General features: G+C 39.9%; 1 protein-coding gene across 1 annotated transcript in view; it reads right to left on the bottom strand.

The window, feature by feature from the left end:
• Nucleotides 1-27867, bottom strand: part of LOC124556847 (protein FAM214A) — a 233498-nt gene that overhangs the window by 49267 nt on the left and 156364 nt on the right. Inside the window, exons 5-9 of the mRNA XM_047130866.1 lie at nt 26612-26805; nt 14665-14884; nt 13855-13946; nt 13337-13458; nt 3901-4113 (exon numbers count right to left, since the gene is read on the bottom strand). Of these exons, the coding sequence (XP_046986822.1) occupies nt 3901-4113; nt 13337-13458; nt 13855-13946; nt 14665-14884; nt 26612-26805 (841 nt within the window). The remainder of the gene's footprint in view (nt 1-3900; nt 4114-13336; nt 13459-13854; nt 13947-14664; nt 14885-26611; nt 26806-27867) is intronic.

Below are 27867 nucleotides of genomic sequence, written 5' to 3' on the forward strand. Positions count from 1 at the left end.
TGCAGAAAAGTAATCAACTGTTCAAAGTGGTCCCACTAAATGCTTAAATGCAGATCAACAGCTCGTTACCGAGTCTGAATATTTGTACCAGAGCTGCGTGTTACAAAGTTCAATCAATGTGTGACTAATACTGCTTTTTAAAAAAAATGAAAACTGGTATCAGTAATGATTTTAGTCTTTGAGAAGTGAAACTTTCACCTGCTAGAAATACAGAATGACGTGAGATACATTATAGGAAAATAACTGCTCATTTTAGTGATAAGTAAACCCCATTTGCTATGGCAGAATGTATGTGTAGAACCAAAAATGCCATATAAGGCTGTGCTTCAGCTTCCTGTTGAGAAAGAACCACCAATAGTTCAAGCATCTGCCATGGTATCGGTCAGAAATTAAACTGTCAGAAACGGGGGAAAAAATCTGAGAATAAGCACTAGTGGTGAGGAAGGAGTGCTACACAGAGAGAAAAGGGCATACCTCCATTTAGGAAAAGTGAACAAATGCACAACTGAAAACGTGAAGAAAATGTTTCCAGGTTATAGCAAATTTCAAGTACAGAAACTAGAAACCAACAGTGTAAATAGCAGCTTCTAGATTGGTGTCTACTTTCATCTAAAGAACAAGCAAATTGACATTGCTATATGACCCAAGAATGTTTTAATAAGGCATTTTTTATTCCGAAGATTAACCAGTGCCCCTATAAAATTGAAAATCAAAGCCACTGATTATCCCACAGAAAAGATGTTGGTGCTGACAGTAATTTGTCATTAGTTATAACAAGTGTTAACGTGCAGTGTTTATGAACCAGAGGTGGACTTCTCGTCATTCTTTATAGAAGAAGTTAAATCAAATGTTTTATGTATCTGTGAGCACTGGCTCAGTGAGGCAGAAGATTATTATTACAGATCTGTTGAATATTTGGATATGGTAAATGCATGGTACCTAATTACAACAACCTGTGGTGGTGCGTCAGTGTATGCAAAGTATTAACAAACATTGATCTCGTTGTTACTCTGTGTATCATTCACAATGTGGTAACTTTGGAGATGGGTCTTTATGAGCTCAATAAACAGTTACGGGCTGTTAGTGGCCAACGAACACCCAACAAGGGATGATGCAGACACTTATCACCAACCTCAATAGTTGTGATGATAGTGTCAAGAGTAGTTGAACCAATGACTGCAGATCACAGGACATCAGTAATGGAACTCAACATGAAGAGTAAGAGTGAACTGCAATGAGTACATGGCATTCAAATTAAACATTCAGAAGGAGGATTATTAAATAAGACAGACTAAATAATCCTAAAGCAGCACTGTCTCTTGTAAACTTGCAGCAGAAAAGGGGGCCAATGACTCATTTAAATGTGTGTTCCAAACTTTAAGAATGAAATTTGATGACATATGCGGTTGGATAGAAATTTTTCTAACAGACAGGGAGCAGTATGTCATCCTAAATGGGGTGACTTCAACAGAAACAAGCGTAACTTCAGGTGTGCCCCAGGGAAGCGCAATAGGTCCTCTGCTTTTTACGATTTACATAAATGATCTGGTTGATGGTATTGACAGCTGCCTGAGACTGTTTGCCAATGATGCTGTAGTCTACAGGAAAGTAGTATCATACTAAAGTTGTGAACGAATCAATGAGGATTCGCAGAAAATAAATTCGTGGTGTAATGACTGGCAGTTATCTCTCAATAATAGTAAGTGTAACCTACTGCGTATAACAAGGCGAAAATCCCCATTAATGTACGAGTACAAAATAAATGCCCAGTCTTTGGAAGCAGTAACGTCCGTCTTTCAAAATGATCTCAAATGGAATGATCAAATCACACAAGTAATGGGTAAGGCGAACTCTAGATTGCAATTTATTGGTAAAATCCTGAAGCGATGCAGTCCTTCAACAAAGGAAATAGCTTACAATACATTAGTTCGACCAGTCTTTGAGTATTGTTCGTCTGTATGGGACCTGTACCAGTTGGGTCCGATTCAAGAGATTGAGAAGGTCCAAAGAAGAGCAGCAAGATTCGTGGATTTGTGACTGGTACATTTAGCCATCACGAGGGCGTTACAAATATCATAGAAGGTTTGAAGTGGGACACACTTGCAGATAGACGGCGCACTAAACAGAAGGGGCTGCTCACTAAATTCCGAAATCCGATCTTCACCGAGGATGTAGAGCATATATTATTACCACCAAGTTGCAAATCGCGCAATGATCACCATTCAAAGATAAGGGAAATAAGAGCTCATACTGAGACGTTCAGACAGTCATTTCTCCCTCGCACGAGCCGCGAGGGAAACAGAGGGGGGGGATATGATTTCGGCGCGAATTGTGCCCTCCACCACACACCGTTTGGTGGCTAGCGGAGTATATATGTAGATGTGGATGTAGACGCAGTCTAAATAAAAGACTACCCGTGTGAAGTGTCCTGTTTCAGACCAATTCCAATAATTTCAATTATAGCTAAAGTTATGGGCTCTGTGATGAAACACCAGATACTAAATTATTTTGGAGGCAATGACCTCTTCCACGAAACAGCACAGTTTCCACAAAGGAAAGTCAATGAAGACAGAGTGTGTGGCACTGACACACTGTGATCTTAGCAACACATTTGAATGCATCTCGCACAAGATATTGCTTAATAAGCTAAAGTGTTATAGTACTGGAGGTGATGTTCTGGCAACTCTTTAGTCTTATCTTGAAAACTGAAGGCAGGTAGTATCAGCCCATAGAGCACTCTCTCATGAACAGAAACAGGAGCATGGCATACACCAGGGATCCATCACAGGACCTCTCCTGTTTATTATTAATGTCAATGATATAGGTTGTAACAACCACATGTTACAGTTTGCTGATGACACCATCCTTTTTGCCAAAGGAAAAACTGCTCCAGAAGCTCTACAAGCTCTCTTTGAAAACATCGAAGGGTAGTTTATCAAAAACAAAATGAAAATGAATTAAGGAAAAAAAGACACCACATATGTCATGCAGCCTCAGCAATGTTGGATGCCAGGATAATACGGAGGCTGTCAAACTGCTGGGATTCATGACTGACAGCAACCTACCAATCAATGAGCGCACAATGTATGTGTGCTCCAAGCTCTCCCATGTAATATACCTCCTAAGGAAGCTAAAGGGTTTATTAACTGACCAGTACCTTATAGCATTGTATTATGCACTATTTCATAGCACATTAATTATGACCTGCTGTTATAGGGACACACTTTAGGTTGCAAGGACATGTTAATACTAAAAGGAAGAGGAGGGGGCGGGGGGGGGGGGGGGGGGGGCGCACTTTCAGGATCAACACTTCACACAAAAGACTGGAGCACTGCAAGCTTATATTTACACAGTTAGGAATAATGACCATTTTCAGGCATTATTTGTGTTCATGCCTCATCAGTGTAAGACGAAACCAAGGGACTTTCAGCATGAGGCAAGAAATACATACTTATGACATCTGCAACAAAAGAAATGTTGAAATATCAAGATGCCAATTGTTTGGAATGCAAGGTAGTTTTCCAACACTTGCTCTAACAATATTCAAAATGCTGCCTGGAAAAGTGCAGTGTGTGCAACCAGAAACATTCAAAAGGAAAATTGCACGACTTTAAATAGCACCCTTTATACTCCATTGAAGAATTTTTCACCAGTGATTCAACTAAATAATATTGTTTCCCTATCACTGTGAACAATTTTCTTCATATGTTATACAAGAAACAGTAAAAACTCATACATATGTATGTACATAATTTTGACACTGACTGTCCAGTCATGACAGATCTAGTAATAAATTAATAATACAGAAATTAAAAATGACTAGTGATCAGCAATGCAGGTGAAGTAATTACATTATATTCATAAACAATAAGCCAAACAAATTGACAGAAGCAATCAGACCTGTATCCTTGATGTCCCTGCGTCTAAGTGTAGCGTGCCTTCCCCTGCGCCGCCCAGTTTCTGGTGCTGACACATCGCATCTGCTGCTACTCCCACCGCCGCTGCTGCTGCTGCTGCTGCTGCTGCTGACAGTACTACTGCTGCTTGTGCTACTGCTACTACTGCTTCTACTGCCACAACTGCCACTCACGCCATGATTGTCATCTTCATTTTCTGTAACAAGCCATTTGCTTGCTAGGAAGTCCACATATATTTAAACAGTATAATAAGTAAACACAAACAGACAACTTCATTTTGACTTTTGTAATTACAGTAACAACAATAAAATTTAGAACAACATGCCTCCTTGTTAAATTAAAATCACAAATTATGTATTCGAAGGTGAGCTATAAAATCCAAAGTACACACACATTTTACTGTGTTCAGGCCTAAAACAACAAAGAATCAGTCAGATCTGTACCATGTTTTAATGGCAATAAGATGGTACACAGGTGCTGAAACATGACCTTTGCTTGTGGGGGTGGGGAGGGAGGGAAAAAGAACCTTGGATCTTTCACAAATATGGGAAAATAATAATTATAAAAGTTTCAAGATCCAACATTATTATTACAAAAGAATTTTTTTTATACTAGCAATTCACTGTGAGATTAAAGTGGCACACAAGGAAGACAACATCCACTATTACTATCATCCAACATTACTGTTATCCAAGTAGTGTCTTGACCTGCATTCAAACAGTTCCACTCAAATGCCCCATGATTTGTTTCCTGAAGGTTCATTCCCCCACATATACTACTAGTCTTTTTCACATTTGGTTTCTTATCTCTCTTAGCATTTATAGAAACCTATGTCAACTTTACATTACTTTACCGAATGTTTTCTAATTCATTTTCCAAAATGTGCATGCTTCTAACATTAGGAGCATGTATCAGAGTTTACTCTAGAATTTACAGTAGTCATAAGTGTCATAAACATGCTACAAAATTTATTTAGGTCTAAAAAACACTTTCTTGACAAACAGATGACAATGAATGAATCACCCTTATGAGACATCCATATAGGGTGACAGCACTTATGTCTGAATCTCTCCCTTCAGTTACAATCTGGAGTACATGCACCATATTGATAACCATTAGTCACTTTTAGTTTTAAATATTCACTTATGCTTATGTACAAGAGTGGAATGATAAGTAATGGCTCCACGTACAGCACTCCTGAATATGCCGTTCTCCTGGAGGTGCCATACTTGCCCAGTTTCTCCTTCATAAATGTTTTGAAGGGGCAGCATCATCTAAACAAGCTGAGCATTTCATCAATGGTGAGGTGCACTCCTAGTTTATATAATAGTGGAAACCTATTGTTCACTTTGTTGGAAACTTCAGCGACTACTATGGACTTCTCTGCTTCCTCTCTGCTGTTGAGTAGTTTTGTCATCAATCATAATGATTTTATTAAGTTCCTTGAAATGTTCTCTTGCCATAATATTCTTGTAAATAGGTGACCCATTAGGTTTGACCAGAGATTTTAAACATTCAAAGAATTGTCCTTATTTGTACCCAGAAGTACTAGTATTCCTACAAAGGCATACAACAGAGTGGTGTTGTGAGTTTCAGCCTGTCACAAAGTCAAATTTTGCAGCCTGGGATTTTCATCCATTCCAAAGAAGTCTTTAGGGACACCACTAGAAATACAGACAATGTTGAAGACCTGGTTGGAGAAACACATGTGGAGATTTCAATGAAACGTTTTTACTCACTGTCTAAAGGGTGCCCAGTTATGTGACAAATATACCTGAAAGAATATCATAAGTTTGGTTTCATTCACTAAATTAGTCCTATTCAGTACCTTGTACTGTGCACAGAGGTATTAATTGTCACCCCAATCATCGTATCATTGTAAGTAGCACTAAACTTACCAGATTTTTTCCAATTAGTGATTTTTTCAGTTTTCAGTGAAAATTTTCAGTGAAAATTTTCAGTGTATTCTCTCAGTGAGATACCTAAATAGGATCAAATTACAGTTTAGTGAAGGAGGACAAAAGAAGGTGAAGAGTAGAGTATAACATCCTTTGAAAAAAAAAAAGTCTCTCAGGTAGAGCACAAGCTCAGATTGTCAGTGGATGGGGAAAGAAACCAACTATCATTTCTAAAGGAACCGTACCAGCATCTGCACCACATGGTTTACAGAAATCACAGAATCTTTATACAAATGGCCAAATGGGCACTTCAACTGCCATCTTCTCAAAAGAGAATCCGGTGATTTAACTGCTGAATACTTTGCTCTGTAGCTTAGCAATGATCCATGCCTCTTTTACAACAACTTTTTATTTTACTGGAAAAGAAGGCTGACTATTATCTATGCTCATACCAATATAGTGTGCCATGTCATTGGTCTGGAGAAGAAAAATTGCAATTGCTTTATTTTAAATTAAGTACTGTTGAGTGCCCAAAAGCTCCAAGTTATTAATGGCATTATCAGACAACGTCTCTACAATTCATAAATCTTGGACCCAAGAAGGTAATACATTTTCCCTTTGACTGCAAATGTTCTTACAAACACTCTATCCTTTAGCTGTACTCAGTGAACAGTTATTTATGGTTAAGAAGTACAGCAAAAATCATCGGATCTGACAAGCATGTGAACACTTCTAAACTTTCAGCTCTCTAACAGTGTACAAATTATCAGTGAAACTTGAATGGAAACTTGAATGGAAACTTGAATGGAAACTTGAATGGAAACTTGAATGGAAACTTGAATGGAAACTTGAATGGAAACTTGAATGGAAACTTGAATGGAAACTTGAATGGAAACTTGAATGGAAACTTGAATGGAAACTTGAATGGAAACTTGAATGGAAACTTGAATGGAAACTTGAATGGAAACTTGAATGGAAACTTGAATGGAAACTTGAATGGAAACTTGAATGGAAACTTGAATGGAAACTTGAATGGAAACTTGAATGGAAACTTGAATGGAAACTTGAATGGAAACTTGAATGGAAACTTGAATGGAAACTTGAATGGAAACTTGAATGGAAACTTGAATGGAAACTTGAATGGAAACTTGAATGGAAACTTGAATGGAAACTTGAATGGAAACTTGAATGGAAACTTGAATGGAAACTTGAATGGAAACTTGAATGGAAACTTGAATGGAAACTTGAATGGAAACTTGAATGGAAACTTGAATGGAAACTTGAATGGAAACTTGAATGGAAACTTGAATGGAAACTTGAATGGAAACTTGAATGGAAACTTGAATGGAAACTTGAATGGAAACTTGAATGGAAACTTGAATGGAAACTTGAATGGAAACTTGAATGGAAACTTGAATGGAAACTTGAATGGAAACTTGAATGGAAACTTCATTAGGAAACTTCATTAGGAAACTTCATTAGGAAACTTCATTAGGAAACTTCATTAGGAAACTTCATTAGGAAACTTCATTAGGAAACTTCATTAGGAAACTTCATTAGGAAACTTATGACTTTGCTTTTATTTGAAGTTTATAGTTGCATCAATTGTAAAATCACTAAGCACTCAACTGTCACTTTATAATTGTTCATAATTGGCCAGTCTCTTTACCATCTGACCTACAGTCTGGTTTCCACATTTCTCACCGACTCACTGACTAATTTGAGTTAAGTCACTACTACACCATAGTTTGTCCAATGAATATCTTTCTATGTTCCATGTGTATAAGCTGAATCCCTTTGTTGAAGACTTGCAATCTACCCTTTGTTTAAATACATCCATTTAGGACTGTTCTATTTTTGAAATATAGCAATATGGAATAGTTCCACTTACTCTGTTATAACTCCGATTACAAATACCTTTTATCTTTTTTCACTTATCTAATACATGTGCCTCATGTAAATGAAATATGAAGTATCTTTTACAAACTTTATATTTATAATCATTATCGTCGAGAGTGCAACTTAGAACTGATGAGAATATTGATTTAAAAACTCTATAGAAACATTTATCTTGTGGGAATATTCGAAAGTTAAGACAATCTAAAACTGCAAGGCCTTGAAAAATGTCAGCCCACTAACAACTGTTCATTTCAGAACTGACATAACTTATTTTACAGCCTTGTTTCTCTACAAAAAATGTTTTGTCTTTAAAAAATTTGTAGTGCAGGAAATGTATCTACTCTAAATATATATTAACACAAGAAGAATAGCGTGGAATCCTTTAAAAAAATAAAAGTTTCTGAATATGGTCATACACTCCTGGAAATTGAAATAAGAACACCGTGAATTCATTGTCCCAGGAAGGGGAAACTTTATTGACACATTCCTGGGGTCAGATACATCACATGATCACACTGACAGAACCACAGGCACATAGACACAGGCAACAGAGCATGCACAATGTCGGCACTAGTACAGTGTGTATCCACCTTTCGCAGCAATGCAGGCTGCTATTCTCCCATGGAGACGATCGTAGAGATGCTGGATGTAGTCCTGTGGAACGGCTTGCCATGCCATTTCCACCTGGCGCCTCAGTTGGACCAGCGTTCGTGCTGGACGTGCAGACCGCGTGAGACGACGCTTCATCCAGTCCCAAACATGCTCAATGGGGGACAGATCTGGAGATCTTGCTGGCCAGGGTAGTTGACTTACACCTTCTAGAGCACGTTGGGTGGCACGGGATACATGCGGACGTGCATTGTCCTGTTGGAACAGCAAGTTCCCTTGCCGGTCTAGGAATGGTAGAACGATGGGTTCGATGACGGTTTGGATGTACCGTGCACTATTCAGTGTCCCCTCGACGATCACCAGTGGTGTACGGCCAGTGTACGAGATCGCTCCCCACACCATGATGCCGGGTGTTGGCCCTGTGTGCCTCGGTCGTATGCAGTCCTGATTGTGGCGCTCACCTGCACGGCGCCAAACACGCATACGACCATCATTGGCACCAAGGCAGAAGCGACTCTCATCGCTGAAGACGACACGTCTCCATTCGTCCCTCCATTCACGCCTGTCGCAACACCACTGGAGGCGGGCTGCACGATGTTGGGGCGTGAGCGGAAGACGGCCTAACTGTGTGCGGGACCGTAGCCCAGCTTCATGGAGAGGGTTGCGAATGGTCCTCGCCGATACCCCAGGAGCAACAGTGTCCCTAATTTGCTGGGAAGTGGTGGTGCGGTCCCCTACGGCACTGCGTAGGATCCTACGGTCTTGGCGTGCATCCGTGCGTCGCTGCGGTCCGGTCCCAGGTCGACGGGCACGTGCACCTTCCGCCGACCACTGGCGACAACATCGATGTACTGTGGAGACCTCACGCCCCACGTGTTGAGCAATTCAGCGGTACGTCCACCCGGCCTCCCGCATGCCCACTATAAGCCCTCGCTCAAAGTCCGTCAACTGCACATACGGTTCACGTCCATGCTGTCGCGGCATGCTACCAGTGTTAAAGACTGCGATGGAGCTCCGTATGCCACGGCAAACTGGCTGACACTGACGGCGGCGGTGCACAAATGCTGCGCAGCTAGCGCCATTCGACGGCCAACACCGCGGTTCCTGGTGTGTCCGCTGTGCCGAGCGTGTGATCATTGCCTGTACAGCCCTCTCGCAGTGTCCGGAGCAAGTATGGTGGGTCTGACACACAGGTGTCAATGTGTTCTTTTTTCCATTTCCAGGAGTGTATTTTTCTGTATCTAAAAAAAATTTTCAATAGTAGCAAAACTTTTCTCCCCAAAGTTCATACCAAAAGTCTCTCCAGAACATGGAACCAAGTACCAATGCCATTCAAAGAATATGGAGCCAACAGTTAAAATTAACTCCATTAGCAAATGAGTCTACATACTGCCTACTTTTCCCATCTTTCATTTTGCTATTGAATATAGATCTGCTCTCTATCTGAACATTTTATAAAAACTCCACTGAGATGGCTTCATAACAGCCAAATGTACTTAAATCATTAGAATAGATTAGCAGTAATTATTACAAGTTGTCTCTCTTGTCATTTAGAGTAGACTCAGTGGAGTCTTTGAGGATGCTGATCTTAATCAACTTCAGAAACTGTAAGGGGCACTCAGATGAAAATGAGACAGATAGGGAAAACTTAAGTAAACTGTTTATTATTTCAGAAGTAATCACCATGACATAACCCCTAACTCACAAGGTAGGGTCTCTCAAACTGCGCAAAAATTTTCGAACTTGCTCTCCAAGGCTAGTTGTTGTGGAATACTTCTATACTCCCCTTACCCTCCTTAAATTGCTGAGCCTATGATGTTTTGTCGTCGGTTGCATTATCATCTTCTGTGTTTATTGCTGGCATGTTATTGATGGTGTTTGAGTCTCTTAGACCACACTTCGTGAACTACATATCTGTTTTCTTCAGTAAAGTACCGTATAGCTCAAAATGCATTGGCATGAAACTGTCATTTTTAACTTTCCTGAGTTTTATGAAATTGTTAGTTGGTCTATGGAGAAAGGTGTCAGTGATATGAATCAATGAATATATGAAAAAGACTATTTTACATTAGCCAATGATCACAGTACTGCTATCGAACAAGAGAATCATTCAGAGGAAGAACTTCAGGAAAGTTGTGATGGGGGTCTGTCTGTTTTTTCAATGATATACTTAAAGTGTCTGTTAAAATCAAGTGTTCTGAGTGGTGATAACAAAAATGTAGTTCCCAGCAACAAATGTCAATTTGATAGCCTTTCTTTTTGCACCTATCAGGTGTGCAGAGATTGTATGATTTTTCAGACTGTACTATAACAGTCTATTTATGTGTACTATTTAAACGAAGCACACAAACTTATGTGCTTTTGTGTGATAAATGGTAAAAGGCTACAGGCTTTGTTTGCTGCAATAAAATAAACTAGAAGCATTTAAACAACACTTAAATAATTGTAAAAATAAATGTTATATAGCATAAATTAAAAATTTCAAATGATTTTTTCCTTAAACCTTGGTTTAAACATCGAGGTCCCAGAGACTCCACCACGTGGTATACATTACAGAAAAGTCACCTCGCGACTTAAGGGGTAATACATATAACACATGTGAGACAAGACAATCCATGCTTTCATGGAAAAATATTAGTGGTTGCCTGCAGAACCATGATTGTACCCAGGCATTCATCTCTTCATGCAAAGCAAGTCTACAACCATGAATGTCTTTCTTCAGGGCTCCAAAAATGTGGAAAGCATATGAGGAGATATTGGGGTTGTATGGAGAGTGTGTAAGGGGCAAGGGCTTCCCAGTAAAACTTCTGCAGCATTCTCTTGGCAACAAGTGGGCTAGCATACATGTGGTTAATTTGTTTTTTACTACACAGCAAATGTTTCGCTTGGAAGCCCTTACACATCCTCCATACAGTCATAATCTCTCCCCATTCTATTTCCCTATTTTTGGACCTCCAAACAAAGACATTTGTGGTTGCGAATTTGCTTTGGATCAAGAGGTGCACGCCTGGGTACAATCATGGTTCAGTAGGCAACCGCAAAGGTTTTTCCATGGAGGCACTGACCACCTTGTCTCACAGTGGGATAAATGTGTTAACAGTTATGATGGGTAATTTTGAAATAGTAAGCAGTTTACTTACTTTTTTTCTGCCAGTTTTATTTTCATTTTACTGCACCTTACACAAGCTGATTGTCATGCATAAGTTTTGTGAAAATGAACATTCACTAATGGCACTTTAGAACTTACAGTGTTGCCTTGGTAATTTAAACACATTCCAATCACCTATTTATTTATGAAGGAGAGAGAAGATGTCTTAGAAGGCAGTTTAAGGTTGGCAACCCAACATTCTGAGAGTTTAAGGTATTATTTGAAATACTGAGATAAAGGATTTAAACAAGTTTAACAACATAGTTAAAAAAAAGAAGGGTAGTACCTAATGATGAAATGTTACAAAGAGTAAATCAAAGTATTTAAACAGTGGAAACCGAAGATGAAAAACATCCAACCCCTCTTACTTTAGAACTAGTTGTTCCACTCTCAGGGGAAAAAGGCAGGACAGAACATAGAAAAGATGAACATGCATTCATTTAATGCAAGGAAAGAATATGAACTAATTTTGAAATCAAATAAAATTAACAAAATCTCAAAAGGAAGTCTTCAGAAATTTCCTGTTATGCATTCCATATACAAGAGATTCTGTATTTTTTCTCTCTATTAGTTCTACTTCCTTGTTGTAGTTCTGAAGGTGAAGAAGTATGTATAATTTCCCTTTCACATATAGTGTTATTCTTTTTCCTTTGAACAGAATACTTTAAACTTTAACCACCTTTTTTCAGCCATTCAACCCACAACTACTGGATTAACTGTTACCAATATCATAGGAGCAGCATGTAACAAAACATTCTCCTGTACAGGAAGGATTTGTTTTGAGCGACGCATTTGAAATGGTCATGAGAATATAGAAGTACTTGCAAAACTTCCAGGCCAGTCCAGCATGTGCTCCTCTCCTTTAATATTTATATCAGTACCACATTTCTGAGCAAGCAGTGAAACTTAAACTGCAAGCATGCAATCACTATTGACAAGTTTTGAACACAATTTCTCGAAAATGCAGATGTTTTTAAACTTTTAGGACAAGTAAACCCAAACACAGAGTGGGTTACAACATTTGTATGGTCTTGATGTATACCAGTTTTCCATGTTAAACTTCCCATTCTTCCTACCTTTAATTTTCTATTTACACACTACACCATTCTCTTTCAACCATTTCACTTTTATCTTAATTTATTTTTTCTCCAATTTTGGTCCAGTCCTCTCAAAAAAATCTTACTTTTTCTATTTTCATTCACTTTACATTTCGATTCACTCTCCAATTTCTTCCGATTTTGACTGCCAACTTTGGCTTATTAATAACTAACAGTAAGTTATTAGTGTTCAGGATTTTCAATGTGTTATTCTATTTTGACTTCACTGCCATTTCTTTGATGTTGCCTTTCTTGAAATAAAGAGTGCAATTTTTTATTCCCTGCAGATTGGTGCATATTCGCCTTTACTACCACCTTATGTCTTGACGAAATTCTGAAAAACAACAGATCAAACTGCTTACTTTTCCAATTTGTGTACTTGTCTCATCCTGCAACAGTAAGTACTGTTAACGTTACTCTTAAGCAACAAATCCTCTTGGCAAACACAATATTAACACTTTGAATATAATCTCTCAAGCAATTTTGAACACTTTCCACTATGTTGCTGTAGGACTGGCTTAGATTTGTGCAGCAGCATGTTAATAAACAGCACTATATATTCGAAACCTTTGCACAACTGACTCAGCAACAGTTCTTTCTACACACATGCAAGAATAGAGTGTCACAAAACGAAATTAAGGAAAGTATACTGGCTAAAATTAAAAATTTGTGTTAAATGAGCTTAGGTAAAATGTTGTTACAGTTTTGTGTGTCATGAAGACATTACCTGCTCTCTTTACACTGTGGATTTTGAGTTGCAGCACTAACCTCTGCAAACAGAAGGCGTAGTTCCATAAATAAGCACATCCTCCGAGACATCACGGCAGGTTGGTGGAGGACTCTGATATTTACACGGATGACGGTGGATGCCACTGACACTGGTGCTAGTGCTGTTAAATTAAAAGTGCTATCAGAACACCAGCAACCAAATGATGTCATCAACTGAAACCTATTCTTCACCTCTAGATACGTTATAATAGCACTAAACACCACACATTTATGCTGTACAGAAAAATAAAGTAACAAGAAATGGTATAATGAATATGGAAAAACTGATTATTATTTTCATAACACTAACAACTTTATATCAGTTTCTTCTAATTTATAGCAATCAGATATCTACAATATGTATCAATGTCCTTAACAAATCCAATGAACAGACCACACACTGCAGTGTTTTGGTACTATCTGAAGTGAATCTTTGTATGCCACTAATACAGGTAATGTTTGCATACAGTAAATTAAAAAAGTTCTAACTACACTGCCAGGATGTAACATCAACTCACAGTGTCCTTGTATCCTTTGAAGCAATGGTGTTGTGCAGTGGACACAATGACTGCGGAATTGAATCTGTCCGTGGCAGTGATCGCAAGCACACCTATAACATTTAGTTTTGATGCAAGGGTTACTTCCAGTTACACTAAAGAAGGCATAATTTTTTGCATTCATCAAAAGGAATCTAATGAATGGGTGGAGACAATGTTAACACATTGCAGTTGTTCAGAAAAATAACCTTCTGCAGTGTATAACTCTTGTCATAAAAAAAAGCCAATAAAAGTATATTTGATATATTACACTAGTATACAAAGGTCATTCTAAAATTAAAATATGTACAGTTTAGGTCACATACATGCTGTATTTCAAAATTTTGACATTATGCTTACATGTGGAAAGCCATACAACAGTGTAGGATGACCACATTTTACTGAAACAAGAAAATTTCACAGCTGCTTCATGGAAGTACAGAAATTACAATGGGACTGTTGGAGGGCGAGGGTCAGGGAAAGGGGGTGGGATGAGGAGGAAGAAAGAAAGAAATTCCATGATAAAAAATCATAAAAACTACCTATTAAGGAATTAGAAAACTAATTCCTAGGGCAAATGCAATGAAACACATCACAGAAATATTCAGTAAAACCATCTTCTGTTGTCCTGTTATTTATTGATATGTTCTGGCTGGAGTTTCTTTGTTAAGATAAGAAAGAAAAAAAGGAAAGGAGAAAACCAGAGTGATAGAAAGTATTCAAGAACTTAACTGACAACTATACAAACAGTGACAGCACTTTAGAAAATTTTAATAGTAATGCTCTACTCACCTTCACAGCAACATTACGTGACAATGCAGCCAAGGGAAAAGTATGTTCCTCATGTTTGCAAGGGAAGACAGATGCCTGATCTGGGACGGTAAGCCGATACATTATGTGACTTGGATTACAGCCCTTGGTATTGCTCCACCATGCAGATAACTGTGAGAAATGTAGCTGTGAGCGCACAGCTTGGAACAGGCCTCTAACTGTCATAGGGGCCTCACCATACCTGTGTAAATTATTTCATAAAACAGAAATAACAAACAAATTAAATTTTCTATTTTGTGTACTCATTTAGAAGTATCCAACAAATATAAATAAAGTGGTAGACAACTTATTTTCATAATTTTCAATGTAGCCTAACAAATAACTGGAATCATTTACCAGGCATTAATTCACTACTTTACATAACAGTACAGATACCCTCTTCCATTTCCATTATTACTCAATATATTCTGAACTAGATTTAATACTAGCATTACAATTCCATCGTATTTAAGACACAAATGCCATTATAAAATTTAAATGCAGTATTTGATTGCTTAGCATACTGCTAAAATATGAAAGCAGAAATAGAAAAAATGCTGTAACAGTAGCCCAGGTAAATGATGTTGACTAATCACTTACACAATTGATGGATGGTAAGTTACCCTCAGAATACAGTAAAATCCCCTATGTAATGTTTTAAATATGAGCTCATACAAGCACAAAAAGAGTCAGAAACATACTGCATTCCTCTAGTCAGATAAAATGACCAGTAAACTCATTGCTGTGTTCTTGTCGTGATAGAAGTTATATTCAGTTAAAATGGGGAATATGGCAAAGTGCATACTGCTGGCACTTAAAATAATGAGTTCTCTTATTGGAGAAGGAATCTGAGTGTTCAGTGACAGTACAGTATTTGCAAGTGTACTACATTAATTTCTCTCATTCCAATGGCCACAAGGAGGAATAGTAATTTATTTGTCAAAGTATCAAATTTACCTTAATAAAATATCTATCAGTTCATTTATACAGAAATGAATAAACACACCTGTTTAAAAAGGAGACAGTTTGGAACCCCAGTGTGTGGTATGTAAGCATCCCTAATTCTTTCACGGCTGAAAGGTCACACATGTCCTAATAAAGTAATACACAGCTTTGACAGAGAGCGAGAGAGAGAGCGAGAGAGAGAGAGAGAGAGAGAGAGAGAGAGAGAGAGAGAGAGAGAGAGTTTTTTTCCATTAAAATCATTTCAAATCACAATCTCTTCCATTTCCAGTATGTTGTGCGCTTTCTTATACGTAACACATTGTTTTGAAACATCAGAACACTGTGCAGTAATTCTGCTGCTTTGCACATAATTTGTACATGCAACAGCAAACTTTATAGATTGTAGGGAACATTAGTATTTGGTATATCATAACCATATGTAATTTTTATGTTGAAAATTTGTATATGATATTTCATGTTTTTCATTGTCACAAGAGTAATTGTGTGTTGGTATTGATTTCTTTCACTTTTTTCTGTATTTGCCATCCTGGCTCAACCACTCTACAAATAAAAATTTAACTTCTAAAATCTTAGACTGTCAGGGGTAAACAAACTTGGTCAATCTATTTTTTCATGTGGAAGTGTATTATTGATGATAAAGCAAGACAGTTTAGCTTTTATTTTTCAAATATATGTAAAATAAATTTAACCACAAAAGGTTTGATTGATTCATATGCAGCCTCACATTTCTTAATTCCAGTGTCCACTTATCAAAGTATACAACCAAATTTGTATTTCCTTCATTACTTTTTGTAATTGGAAAAAGCAGTCCTTTGCATAGTAAAGGTTTGGACTGGATAGATGAATGAATGAGCGTATGGCATTGGTGGCCGGGAGACCCCTCGCAGGGCGGTTCGGCCGCCGCTCCACAAGTTCTTTAACACCACTACGGCGACTTGCGAGTGAATGAGGATGAAATGATGATGAAAGACACACAACACCCAGTCATCTTGAGGCAGAGAAAATCCCTGACCCCGCCGTGAATCGAACCCGGGACCCCGTGTGCGGGAAGCGAGAACACTACCGCAAGACCACGAACCGCGGACACTGGATAGATAGAAGGACACTAAGCAAATTGGGCCAGACTCTGAATTCAGGTGCAAACAAGTATCTCTGCTCTAATATGCATGTTACAGCTACGTACTTTGTGAGTTCATGTGGTAAGCCAACAATCATATGCCAAACAGTAAAGGAAGAGATACAGCAGCGTATGGCTACCAGAATTGTCTGACCGAGTACACAAGAAATATCAGCCTTTAATTTTGAAACAGCAGAGAATGTTAAAGAAGAGATGTATCAGTCTTTACTACCAATCTTCTTCACCAACTGAATGCACAAGAAAAATGGACTCTGCCAACATGGACTTCCATTGCAGCCATCAAATGATGACCCAGTACCTGACCAATGCAGGTACAACCCATGCCTCCAAGTATAATGTCACACAGAACATACATACATTTGGAGGACAGAGGACAACATGCCAGTGTGTGTCCACTGTGGTCACCCTAGACACACTGTACTTTACTACAGGCAGAGTAATAAAGTTTTCAGGAACTACTACAGTGTCAACTGTCAAGCATCACAACAGTCCTATTCACGTCTGTCAGCTGCAGACCTGTGGGATGAAGACCATGGCCATACCATGGATGAGACTATGCCCCAACATGCCATAGCCTTTCAATATTATGGTACAGAAGTCACCTAGCCACCATTTTGAGAGAAACTTAGTGAGGCAATCATATATGGCAGTGAGACCACCACAGATGCAAATCCTGCAAGGATGATGAGTCAGGAAATCTCACTGAAGGCATTACCATCACCATCAATGACTAACGTGCCCAGGTGTTTTTCGACTTAGGGGCTTCCTTTTCTGTAATGTTGGAAGCTTATTATGGTCAGCTAAAGAAGATTGTTCTCTGATATAAAATTGATTGTGCTGAAGGTCACAAATGAAAAATACACTGGCAGTGGATATTGTCATTCTAGCAGCAATAGTGTCACATAGATATTTAGTCTACGTGCTCATCCTTGGCCATTGGGACAGGTTCATTATCTCAAATAAGTCAGAAATGATCATGGAGAAACTTAACTGTTTTGTATATTCTAAAACACACTGTATTACATAGGCTATATATGATGTTTGTTTAAAAAATTATAATTATAAAATTATGAGAATGTTTTTTTTGTTTTGTTTTGTTTCTCACAGTCAGTTTTAACAGGAAACCTAAAAATAGCAGTGGCACGTATTTAGACTTTTTCAGACATCCATTGAGCAGAAGCAGTATGGCAGCACATTAAGACATTATATACACTGTTTTCTTATAGTCATCATGAATTTATGGATTTCACACCCTCCAATGCTAACATTGACCCAAGGCAAGAGATTTACTATTACTAAAATAATAAAAAAATAAAATAAAATAAAAAAAACCTGTCATAAAATTTGATTCTATTACAAAATGTAGAGTCGACAGTGAATGATCTGCATACTTACACAAATAACATCATTGGTTAACTTCACAGCACATATGCAGAGCATATCTAGATATTCATTCAGCACAAGCAGAATATTCATATTCAAGGTTACCTGTGTCATACGGACAACAAAAAGCAAATGGAAGCAGTTCCAGGATAGTTCTGGGGACACAGTATACATTTCCCTAGTTGCTGATGTAACACTTCCTTTTCTGTGAAACTGTATGAGAAAAAGCTAAACTTCACATTTTCATAATTTTATAATTATTTTGAAAGAAATGAGCTGTTTTAACCATGGAATACTTTTTATTAAAAGTCACAACAGGTTTTGCACCAATAGAAGAAGACCCCCTGGTGATAAAGATTCTTTTCAATAGACCATCGCCGAAAGGTAACTGCTTTAGAGCCACTCCCCATCATTCTTGTCATATTGTAAACAAATAGCAGGCTAAATGCGGTAGTCATTACTTAAAATGAAGAGGGTAGCAGAACCGCACCACAAGCAGGAAGGTGGTTGGTGGCAGCAGGCAGGAAATACTGACCATCATGCCAAGCTATGGCATAGCAGTCAGTACCGTACTGCCTAGCTTGCTGCCTCTCCATTACCTTCCTGGATGTGGTACAGTTCTGCTCCGCCATCATATTAAATAAGGACTATTGGTCTGGGTGTGCTATTTGTTTACAATATCATGCAAATGATGGGGATTGGCTCTAAACCAGTTACCTTTTGGCGATGTCCTATTAAAAAGAATCTTTATCAGCAGAGGGTCTTCTAGTGGCACAAAACCTGTCTTGACTTTTAATTAAAGTATGCTACAGCCAAAGTGGATTATTTCTTTCGAAATGTAGAAGTTTGGCTGCAGTTGCTCGCAATTTAAAGTAACATGCACATTTTATAATTACTTTTAAGTGATTGTTTTTAAACACATAGGACACTTTAGTTTTTCCATGATTCTTTCTGAACCATTATATATAACGAACCCCCCTTCATGGCTGAGGGCAGGCACAGAGTGGAAACATCCACATGAGACTATTGCCACTGCCAAATTGCCAAATACATCCAGCTGACAGGAACATGTATTGTATGAATAACTACCAATGACAGAACACATTCCTTTGAATTTATTGTTTTAACAGACTATAGTTATAACCCTGTTCTTGGATGGGACTTCTTGCAGGTATTGCAAACAGTCCTAGACTGGAAGATCTTAGGACCTCAAGATTAATGAAGCTATTCTAACAAGCACACAAAAGGATTGCTCTGGGCAGTTGTTTGCCATCAAAGAAATTGTTACCTGCCATCATCAATAACATGACTTCCAATCATCAAAGAGGACACTCAGTTACACTGTGAAGCTATTATCAATTCTAAAAAAGTACTCATGCCTACAAAAGAAATGTATATCCCAGCAATGATCATAAGCATCGTAGAAGGTCAAGGAGAACTTTGGACCAGGAAGGGCAGCTTAGTAACATCAGTGAAGAATTGTGCTCTGCTGCCATTATAGATAACACATTCTACCTGCTTACTGATTAGCTCGAAGGACTCAATGGGCCGACTGGCAAGAGGAGCACTCAGGCTTCAGGAATATGATATCACACTGGTATCGTAAAGTGGATCCAAATGTAAGGACACCAACTGCCTTTTAAGGAATGCTTTGGCAGATCATGGCAGTATGGATGAAATCTCTATCACTGCTGTATTAAATGACATTGCTGCTGAACAGATATAAGATCCAACACTGCTGAAAACCACAGAAGCCTTGGAGGAGGAGGAGGAGGAGGAGGAAGCAATGGAGAACTCCAATTAATAAACAGAACATGATACAAGAGGAACTGAGATTCAATGTGGGCAGGAATAGTTGCTCGTCACACCAGCTCATCTACAGCCAGCTATTGTGATGTCACGTAGGATTCATGGTGGCTCCAGACATAATCAGATGCAGGTATCACTGACCAGGTCTCTACTATCTCGTTAGACACTAAGTGAGCCACTGTAAGGAAAGCTGACGATGGAAGCAAATGCCACAATTATTCCTGGGACAACCGTTACCAATCCCACCTGCAGCAGTGTCATTCCACCATGTTGGAATCCATCCTTTGGAGAGGTTCCCAAAGTTGCAGATGAGAATCTATGGATGATATTTCCCACTGGGGTACACGAAAAGAGCCTCAAAGTGTTCATTTTCATTCGAAGTCACCATAAGACCACAAAATCCCAGTGCCCCATGGACACAATGTCCATGAGGGCACCGGGCAATCCTTCCACCACCAGAGAAAATCAAATAAAAAGCACTTTTCAGAGCCATCTCCCTCTGCTGCTAGCCCGAATGTTGAGGGAATAACAAAGAACAAACAAGACTTAATTTCACAACTATGCCAAATGCATATATGTGCTGTACTGTGTGTATAGAAAACACACACACACACACACACACACAGATAAGAATCAGCACACAGGACCCAAATTAATGGGATTCATTTAGTCATAGAGAGAGACCACACAACAAACACTGCAGTGAAATTTTCATTAGACCTGATGTGACATGACATGACCTTAACTTCCACAGGGAAAACAGTAGTAAATGGCACTGAAATCTCTACTACAGAATGTAGCCTCTTCGCAGTAACATCCACACATAAACCCCGAGGTGAAAACCTTTCTTATCGTGCCAGACAACTTTAACATCTAAAGACACAGTTTATCATTGGTGACTTCAACTGCCAGTGATACAGTGAAACTGATGGCAATGGCCAGTTGCTACAAGAATGGATGGAAGTGAACAACTTCTGTCTCCTATACAACTCAAAGCTGCCCTACACCTTCAAGAGCAATATTTGGAAACAAGCCAACAACCTTGAAAACTGCTTTCTCAGCAGCAATATCCAAGACATGTGTGTTAAAAAATGTATATGAAGCTCCTCCAAATCTCAACAAAGGCCCAATGCAATTCAGGTCTTCTCTGAAGTCAAATTTATTAACATGTCCTTTCAAAGAAGGTTCAATTTTAAAAAAGGTAGATGGATGGATTTTTCCAGGGAATTTGACCAGGAAGTTAACAACATAGATCCTGTACACAAAAACTACACACACAGAACAGGTGACATACATTGGAATGATGCTTGACAGGTCCCTCACATACAAACACCACTGCAAAAGAACCTGAAATGAGGTAGCTGCAAGGAACAATATCCTTAGAATGCTAACTGGCAGTAAGTGGGACACCAAATCATCTGTGCTTCAAAACATCACCTTAACACTTTGCTTTCCTGCAGCTGAGTACACGTGTCCTGTCTGGTCTAGATCGGTGCATGCAAAGAAGATTGATATAAGCGTTCACAAAACTTTTAGGCTAGTCACAGGATTCATGAAGCCCACCCCACTGGAAAAGCTCTACTAAGCTTTAGGTTTCAGCAGTCCCAAATCTCACAGGGTAGTTCATGAAAGTAACAAGCAGTTCAAAAAGGGTATTGATGACAATCATCCACTACACAACAGCCTTTATACACTCCTGGAAATGGAAAAAAGAACACATTGACACCGGTGTGTCAGACCCACCATACTTGCTCCGGACACTGCGAGAGGGCTGTACAAGCAATGATCACACGCACGGCACAGCGGACACACCAGGAACCGCGGTGTTGGCCGTCGAATGGTGCTAGCTGCGCAGCATTTGTGCACCGCCGCCGTCAGTGTCAGCCAGTTTGCCGTGGCATACGGAGCTCCATCGCAGTCTTTAACACTGGTAGCATGCCGCGACAGCGTGGACGTGAACCGTATGTGCAGCTGACGGACTTTGAGCGAGGGCGTATAGTGGGCATGCGGGAGGCCGGGTGGACGTACCGCTGAATTGCTCAACACGTGGGGCGTGAGGTCTCCACAGTACATCGATGTTGTCGCCAGTGGTCGGCGGAAGGTGCACGTGCCCGTCGACCTGGGACCGGACCGCAGCGACGCACGGATGCACACCAAGACCGTAGGATCCTACGCAGTGCCGTAGGGGACCGCACCGCCACTTCCCAGCAAATTAGGGACACTGTTGCTCCTGGGGTATCGGCGAGGACCATTCGCAACCGTCTCCATGAAGCTGGGCTACGGTCCCGCACACCGTTAGGCCGTCTTCCGCTCACGCCCCAACATCGTGCAGCCCGCCTCCAGTGGTGTTGCGACAGGCGTGAATGGAGGGACGAATGGAGACGTGTCGTCTTCAGCGATGAGAGTCGCTTCTGCCTTGGTGCCAATGATGGTCGTATGCGTGTTTGGCGCCGTGCAGGTGAGCGCCACAATCAGGACTGCATACGACCGAGGCACACAGGGCCAACACCCGGCATCATGGTGTGGGGAGCGATCTCGTACACTGGCCGTACACCACTGGTGATCGTCGAGGGGACACTGAATAGTGCACGGTACATCCAAACCGTCATCGAACCCATCGTTCTACCATTCCTAGACCGGCAAGGGAACTTGCTGTTCCAACAGGACAATGCACGTCCGCATGTATCCCGTGCCACCCAACGTGCTCTAGAAGGTGTAAGTCAACTACCCTGGCCAGCAAGATCTCCAGATCTGTCCCCCATTGAGCATGTTTGGGACTGGATGAAGCGTCGTCTCACGCGGTCTGCACGTCCAGCACGAACGCTGGTCCAACTGAGGCGCCAGGTGGAAATGGCATGGCAAGCCGTTCCACAGGACTACATCCAGCATCTCTACGATCGTCTCCATGGGAGAATAGCAGCCTGCATTGCTGCGAAAGGTGGATACACACTGTACTAATGCCGACATTGTGCATGCTCTGTTGCCTGTGTCTATGTGCCTGTGGTTCTGTCAGTGTGATCATGTGATGTATCTGACCCCAGGAATGAGTCAATAAAGTTTCCCCTTCCTGGGACAATGAATTCACGGTGTTCTTATTTCAATTTCCAGGAGTGTAGATTAAAAAGACTAAAACCATGATATTTATTCCTCAACTACACCTTAGATGAACACCCCTGTCAGCTACCTTATTTTTGAACATTCACCAAGTGGTATCGAATTTAACTACAATTCATGGAAAATGCTAAACCGTATCAGAACTGGTATAGCTCCCTTAAAAATCAATCTGATAAAATGGCGTCTATTAGAACATAATGACAATAAGTGTGACTGTGGAGAAATACAAAACACAGAACATCATTTAACATGACAAAGATGTCCTGCACGTTGCTCCCTGGATGATCTCTGGCTAAGCAAGCTTGAAGCTTCTAACATATCCCAGTATTGGGCCAAAAAATTGAAACTCTGGACACGAAAAATTACGTTAAGGCTGCACTGACCACTTCACTCGTTATGTTGTCACTATAGCTGTGCTGAATGTGAAGCGCCAGAAACTGCAAAGTTCCTTGGAGAAGACATCATTCTGAAGTATGGAGAACCCCCTTGTGATGATCTCTGATCATGTAAAAGTTTTCCATTTGAGACTAGTACCAGAGATCATTTCACATTAGGGCATCATCCACAGGATGACAACTGCCTACCGTCCACACACCGTCAGGTGGCTTGCAGAGTATGGATGTAGCTGTAGATTGGCCCTATGAAACATTTTCAGATGCTGGCAGATATGCTCTCAATACACGTTGATGTCAAACAGTGCAATTGGAACATACTATTGTGAAAACAGACACAATGTCTGATGGGATACCACAATCACTGATTATACAACGTTACTTATAATCCATCTTGATTGCGAAAATGTTTATTCACATGACCGGTTTCAGTTCCTCTAGAACCATCTTCAGATCTGCAATTTCAGTTACAGGAGTAACCCGTCCACACGCAGCAACCTTCACATGCTGCATCACTTCCGCAGCATGTGGAGGTTGCTACTGTGTGTGGACGGGTTACTCCTGTAACCAAAAGTGCAGATCTGAAGATGGTTCTAGAGGAACCAAAACCGGTTATGTGAATAAACATTTTTGCAATCAAGATGGATTATAAGTGACATTGGAACATACTATTGTCTGTTGCAACATTCACATACAACACAGCGAAGCATGACACTACAGGCCTCACACCATTCTTTCTGTACCACAGTTGTGAGGCCTGAATGACAATGGCTACACGGTTCAGATTTCAATTGGACAATGTGCAGGGTGATTCTGTGAAATGCATTACCTGCACCAAAGAGGCAAGGTAGCTGGCAAGTGTATGGACACTGGATGCCCAGGAGGAAGACCGAGAGCACTATAATGCCAAGCACTGGCAAGTGATATACAGCCTGGCAGATTTTATATGGATTTCTACATGCTTTTGTTGATGTTCATCTTCTATCCTCCTTTCAAGACACTGTCCATTCCATTCAACTGCTCTTCCAAGTCCTTTGCTGTCTCTGACAGAATTACAATGTCATCGGCGAACCTCAAAGTTTTTATTTCTTCTCCATGAATTTTAATACCTACTCCGAATTTTTCTTTTGTTTCCTTTACTGCTTGCTCAATATACAGATTGAACAACATCGGGGAGAGGCTACAACCCTGTCTCACTCCCTTCCCTACCACTCAACTCTTATAACTGCCATCTGGTTTCTGTACAAATTGTAAATAGCCTTTCGCTCCCTGTATTTTACCCCTGCCACCTTTAGAATTTGAAAGAGAGTATTCCAGTCAACATTGTCAAAAGCTTTCTCTAAGTCTACAAATGCTAGAAACGTAGGTTTGCCTTTCCTTAATCTAGCTTCTAAGATAAGTCGTAAGGTCAGTATTGCCTCACGTGTTCCAGTGTTTCTACGGAATCCAAACTGATCTTCCCCGAGGTTGGCTTCTACTAGTTTTTCCATTCGTCTGTAAAGAATTCGTGTTAGTATTTTGCAGCTGTGACTTATTAAGCTGATAGTTCGGTAATTTCCACATCTGTCAACACCTGCTTTCTTTGGGATTGGAATTATTATATTCTTCTTGAAGTCTGAGGGTATTTCGCCTGTCTCATACATCTTCCTCACCAGATGGTAGAGTTTTGTCAGGACTGGCTCTCCCACGGCCGTCAGTAGTTCCAATGGAATATTGTCTACTCCAGAGGCTTTGTTTCGCCATGTATGGAAGTGAAACATGGACGATAAATAGTTTGGACAAGAAGAGAATAGAAGCTTTCGAAATGTGGTGCTACAGAAGAATGCTAAAGATTAGATGGGTAGATCACATAACTAATGAGGAAGTATTGAATAGGATTGGGGAGAAGAGAAGTTTGTGGCACATCTTGACCAGAAGAAGGGATCGGTTGGTAGGACATGTTCTGAGGCATCAAGGGATCACCAATTTAGTATTGGAGGGCAGCGTGGAGGGTAAAAATCATAGAGGGAGACCAAGAGATGAATACACTAAGCAGATTCAGAAGGATGTAGGTTGCAGTAGGTACTGGGAGATGAAAAAGCTTGCACAGGATAGAGTAGCATGGAGAGCTGCATCAAACCAGTCTCAGGACTGAAGACCACAACAACAACACACATGTGCAGAAAGTGCGACTCTTGAAATAGTTACTGAAGAGCTACTTTGGGCCATACCATATTCTTTATCAATTGTCAGACATTGTATATGAAGTCAATGACTAACACCCTTCATCAACAAGGCCGAAGTGCTGAGACAACCATGTTCCCTGTATGAAGCCCCATTACAGTCTGGAGGTGTAGAATAATGGGAGTTTTTTTGGAAACTGAAGACCCATCTCTAAGATTGTGAAGCTTCAACAGGATGGGTTACCTTCAACACTCATCATTGTGAAGATTATGTAACAACATGACCATAACGCACGTACCTGCCAGTGCAGCCATACAGAGGCCTACTGACAAGATCTAGATTCAGGGTGTTGTAGATGGCTAATACGAGAATTTCTGAAACAATGGATTGCTGTTTCTCCATGAGAGGGAGCAATACCATGAGCTGTAAGGCACAGACTGTTGTGTACTGATTAATGCCAGTGAGCGACATGCTGTAGGCTCAGCTCAAACCCAACCACCAACCACTATGCGTTATTTAGAATTTATCATTTCTGGAAAGTTCTTAAAGTCCTTCATATTTCTAATGTTTGTATATTCTGGAATATTCAATGTCTGTGCAAATAACAGTCTTCTCCACCTAGGTGGTCAGTTCTGTTCTGGCTGTACAATGATGTCGACAATAAACATGTTTTCAGTACTAAGTGTTTAACCTCACTGATGACCCTGCCCTCGGATTTAGTTTATACATTATAATATGGGCACATTCCATTTCCTGCTATAGACAGGGGCATACGAGGGTAATATAAAGAATAAGCAGAAAATCAAAACAAAGGATATAGTCCTCCTCCTCCTCCTCAACCACCACCACCACCACCACCACCACCACCACCACCACCACAACAACAACGTCAAAAGAATAAAATTATTGCGGGCATTGTTTTAATAAATGTTTTGTGCACTTGCCCACAGAAGCATTTACCTACCTGTTCTCAGTCAGGTTAACTGTCCACTGCTCAAGAAGAATTTCTGTATCCAAAGGGGTATTAACCATTTCCGTTGACAAGCTGCGATGATTTCCACATGTACAGTCAGCACACTTCAGCACTTCAACACACACAGACATTCCATTACGATGTAAAAGCTGCACCTGTTTGCGTAATTTCTCTGCACGCACACACTGAAAATAAAAGCAAAACAGTTCTGTAAATTTATAATTTCCAAGTAATACTGTTCTTGCTTCAAGAAATAATACACATTGAAGGGAAGATATTACTTTAGTTAATAGATATATACATCACTGACCAAACTACTGGAAAACTACAGTTGCAATACAAATGTTAAGGTGATTAAAAGCCCACAGTGATAAAACGGTACTTCATATTTAACAACACTTCATTCTCTCTCTCTCTCTCTCTCTCTCTCTCTCTCTCTCTCTCTCTCTCTCTCTCTCTCACCCCCCTCACCCCCCCCCCCCCCCCACCAGTTTGGTAAGTCTCATCACAGAGAAGAATGAACTGGGAAGAAGATTTTTTTCATCTCTTGACTTATGACAAAGATTGAGTCAGTGGCAATTAGTTTTATTTCTTTGAGCAAACAAGAGAAAATTCTATCACAAACACTTTGCTGGACCTTTTCGATATTTTGTTTTGTTGCCTGTGCACTTGATAGTATTAGTGATTTATTCCTTCAGTATGGAATCTACAGAATATTGTAAGGGATTACACGAGTGAACACATGCCATCACCATCCACAAAATCAGACTGTACTGGTAGCTATGACTTAATGAATCAGCAAGAAATTTACTTTAGAGCAAAAACTGAACCATGTAAGAAAAATGGAATGAGGGACACTTTTTTTGGTCACACACACTCAAAACAGTTTAGTTATTATTATTATTCTTTCTTTCTTTCTTTCTTTTCTCAGACGTTATGTCTGGTCAAAAATGGAAAGTGACGCGGACCTTGATCAAGCGTGACTTCCTTTTAACTGTACAGTATATGTTATATTGCATTTAGGAACTTTCGGGTAATTGAACATGTATCAATAATTACAGATTTCTGTAGTTCTATATATAAGTTTGGATGTAGCTGTATTGCGTTGATGTACTGGTGGATATTGTGTGGTATGACTCCTGTAGTTGATAGTATAATTGGTATAATGTCAACTTTATCCTGATGCCACATGTCCTTGACTTCCTCAGCCAGTTGGATGTATTTTTCAATTTTTTCTCCTGTTTTCT

Source organism: Schistocerca americana, chromosome X, assembly GCF_021461395.2.
Source record: "Schistocerca americana isolate TAMUIC-IGC-003095 chromosome X, iqSchAmer2.1, whole genome shotgun sequence".
Lineage (NCBI taxonomy): Eukaryota > Metazoa > Arthropoda > Insecta > Orthoptera > Acrididae > Schistocerca > Schistocerca americana.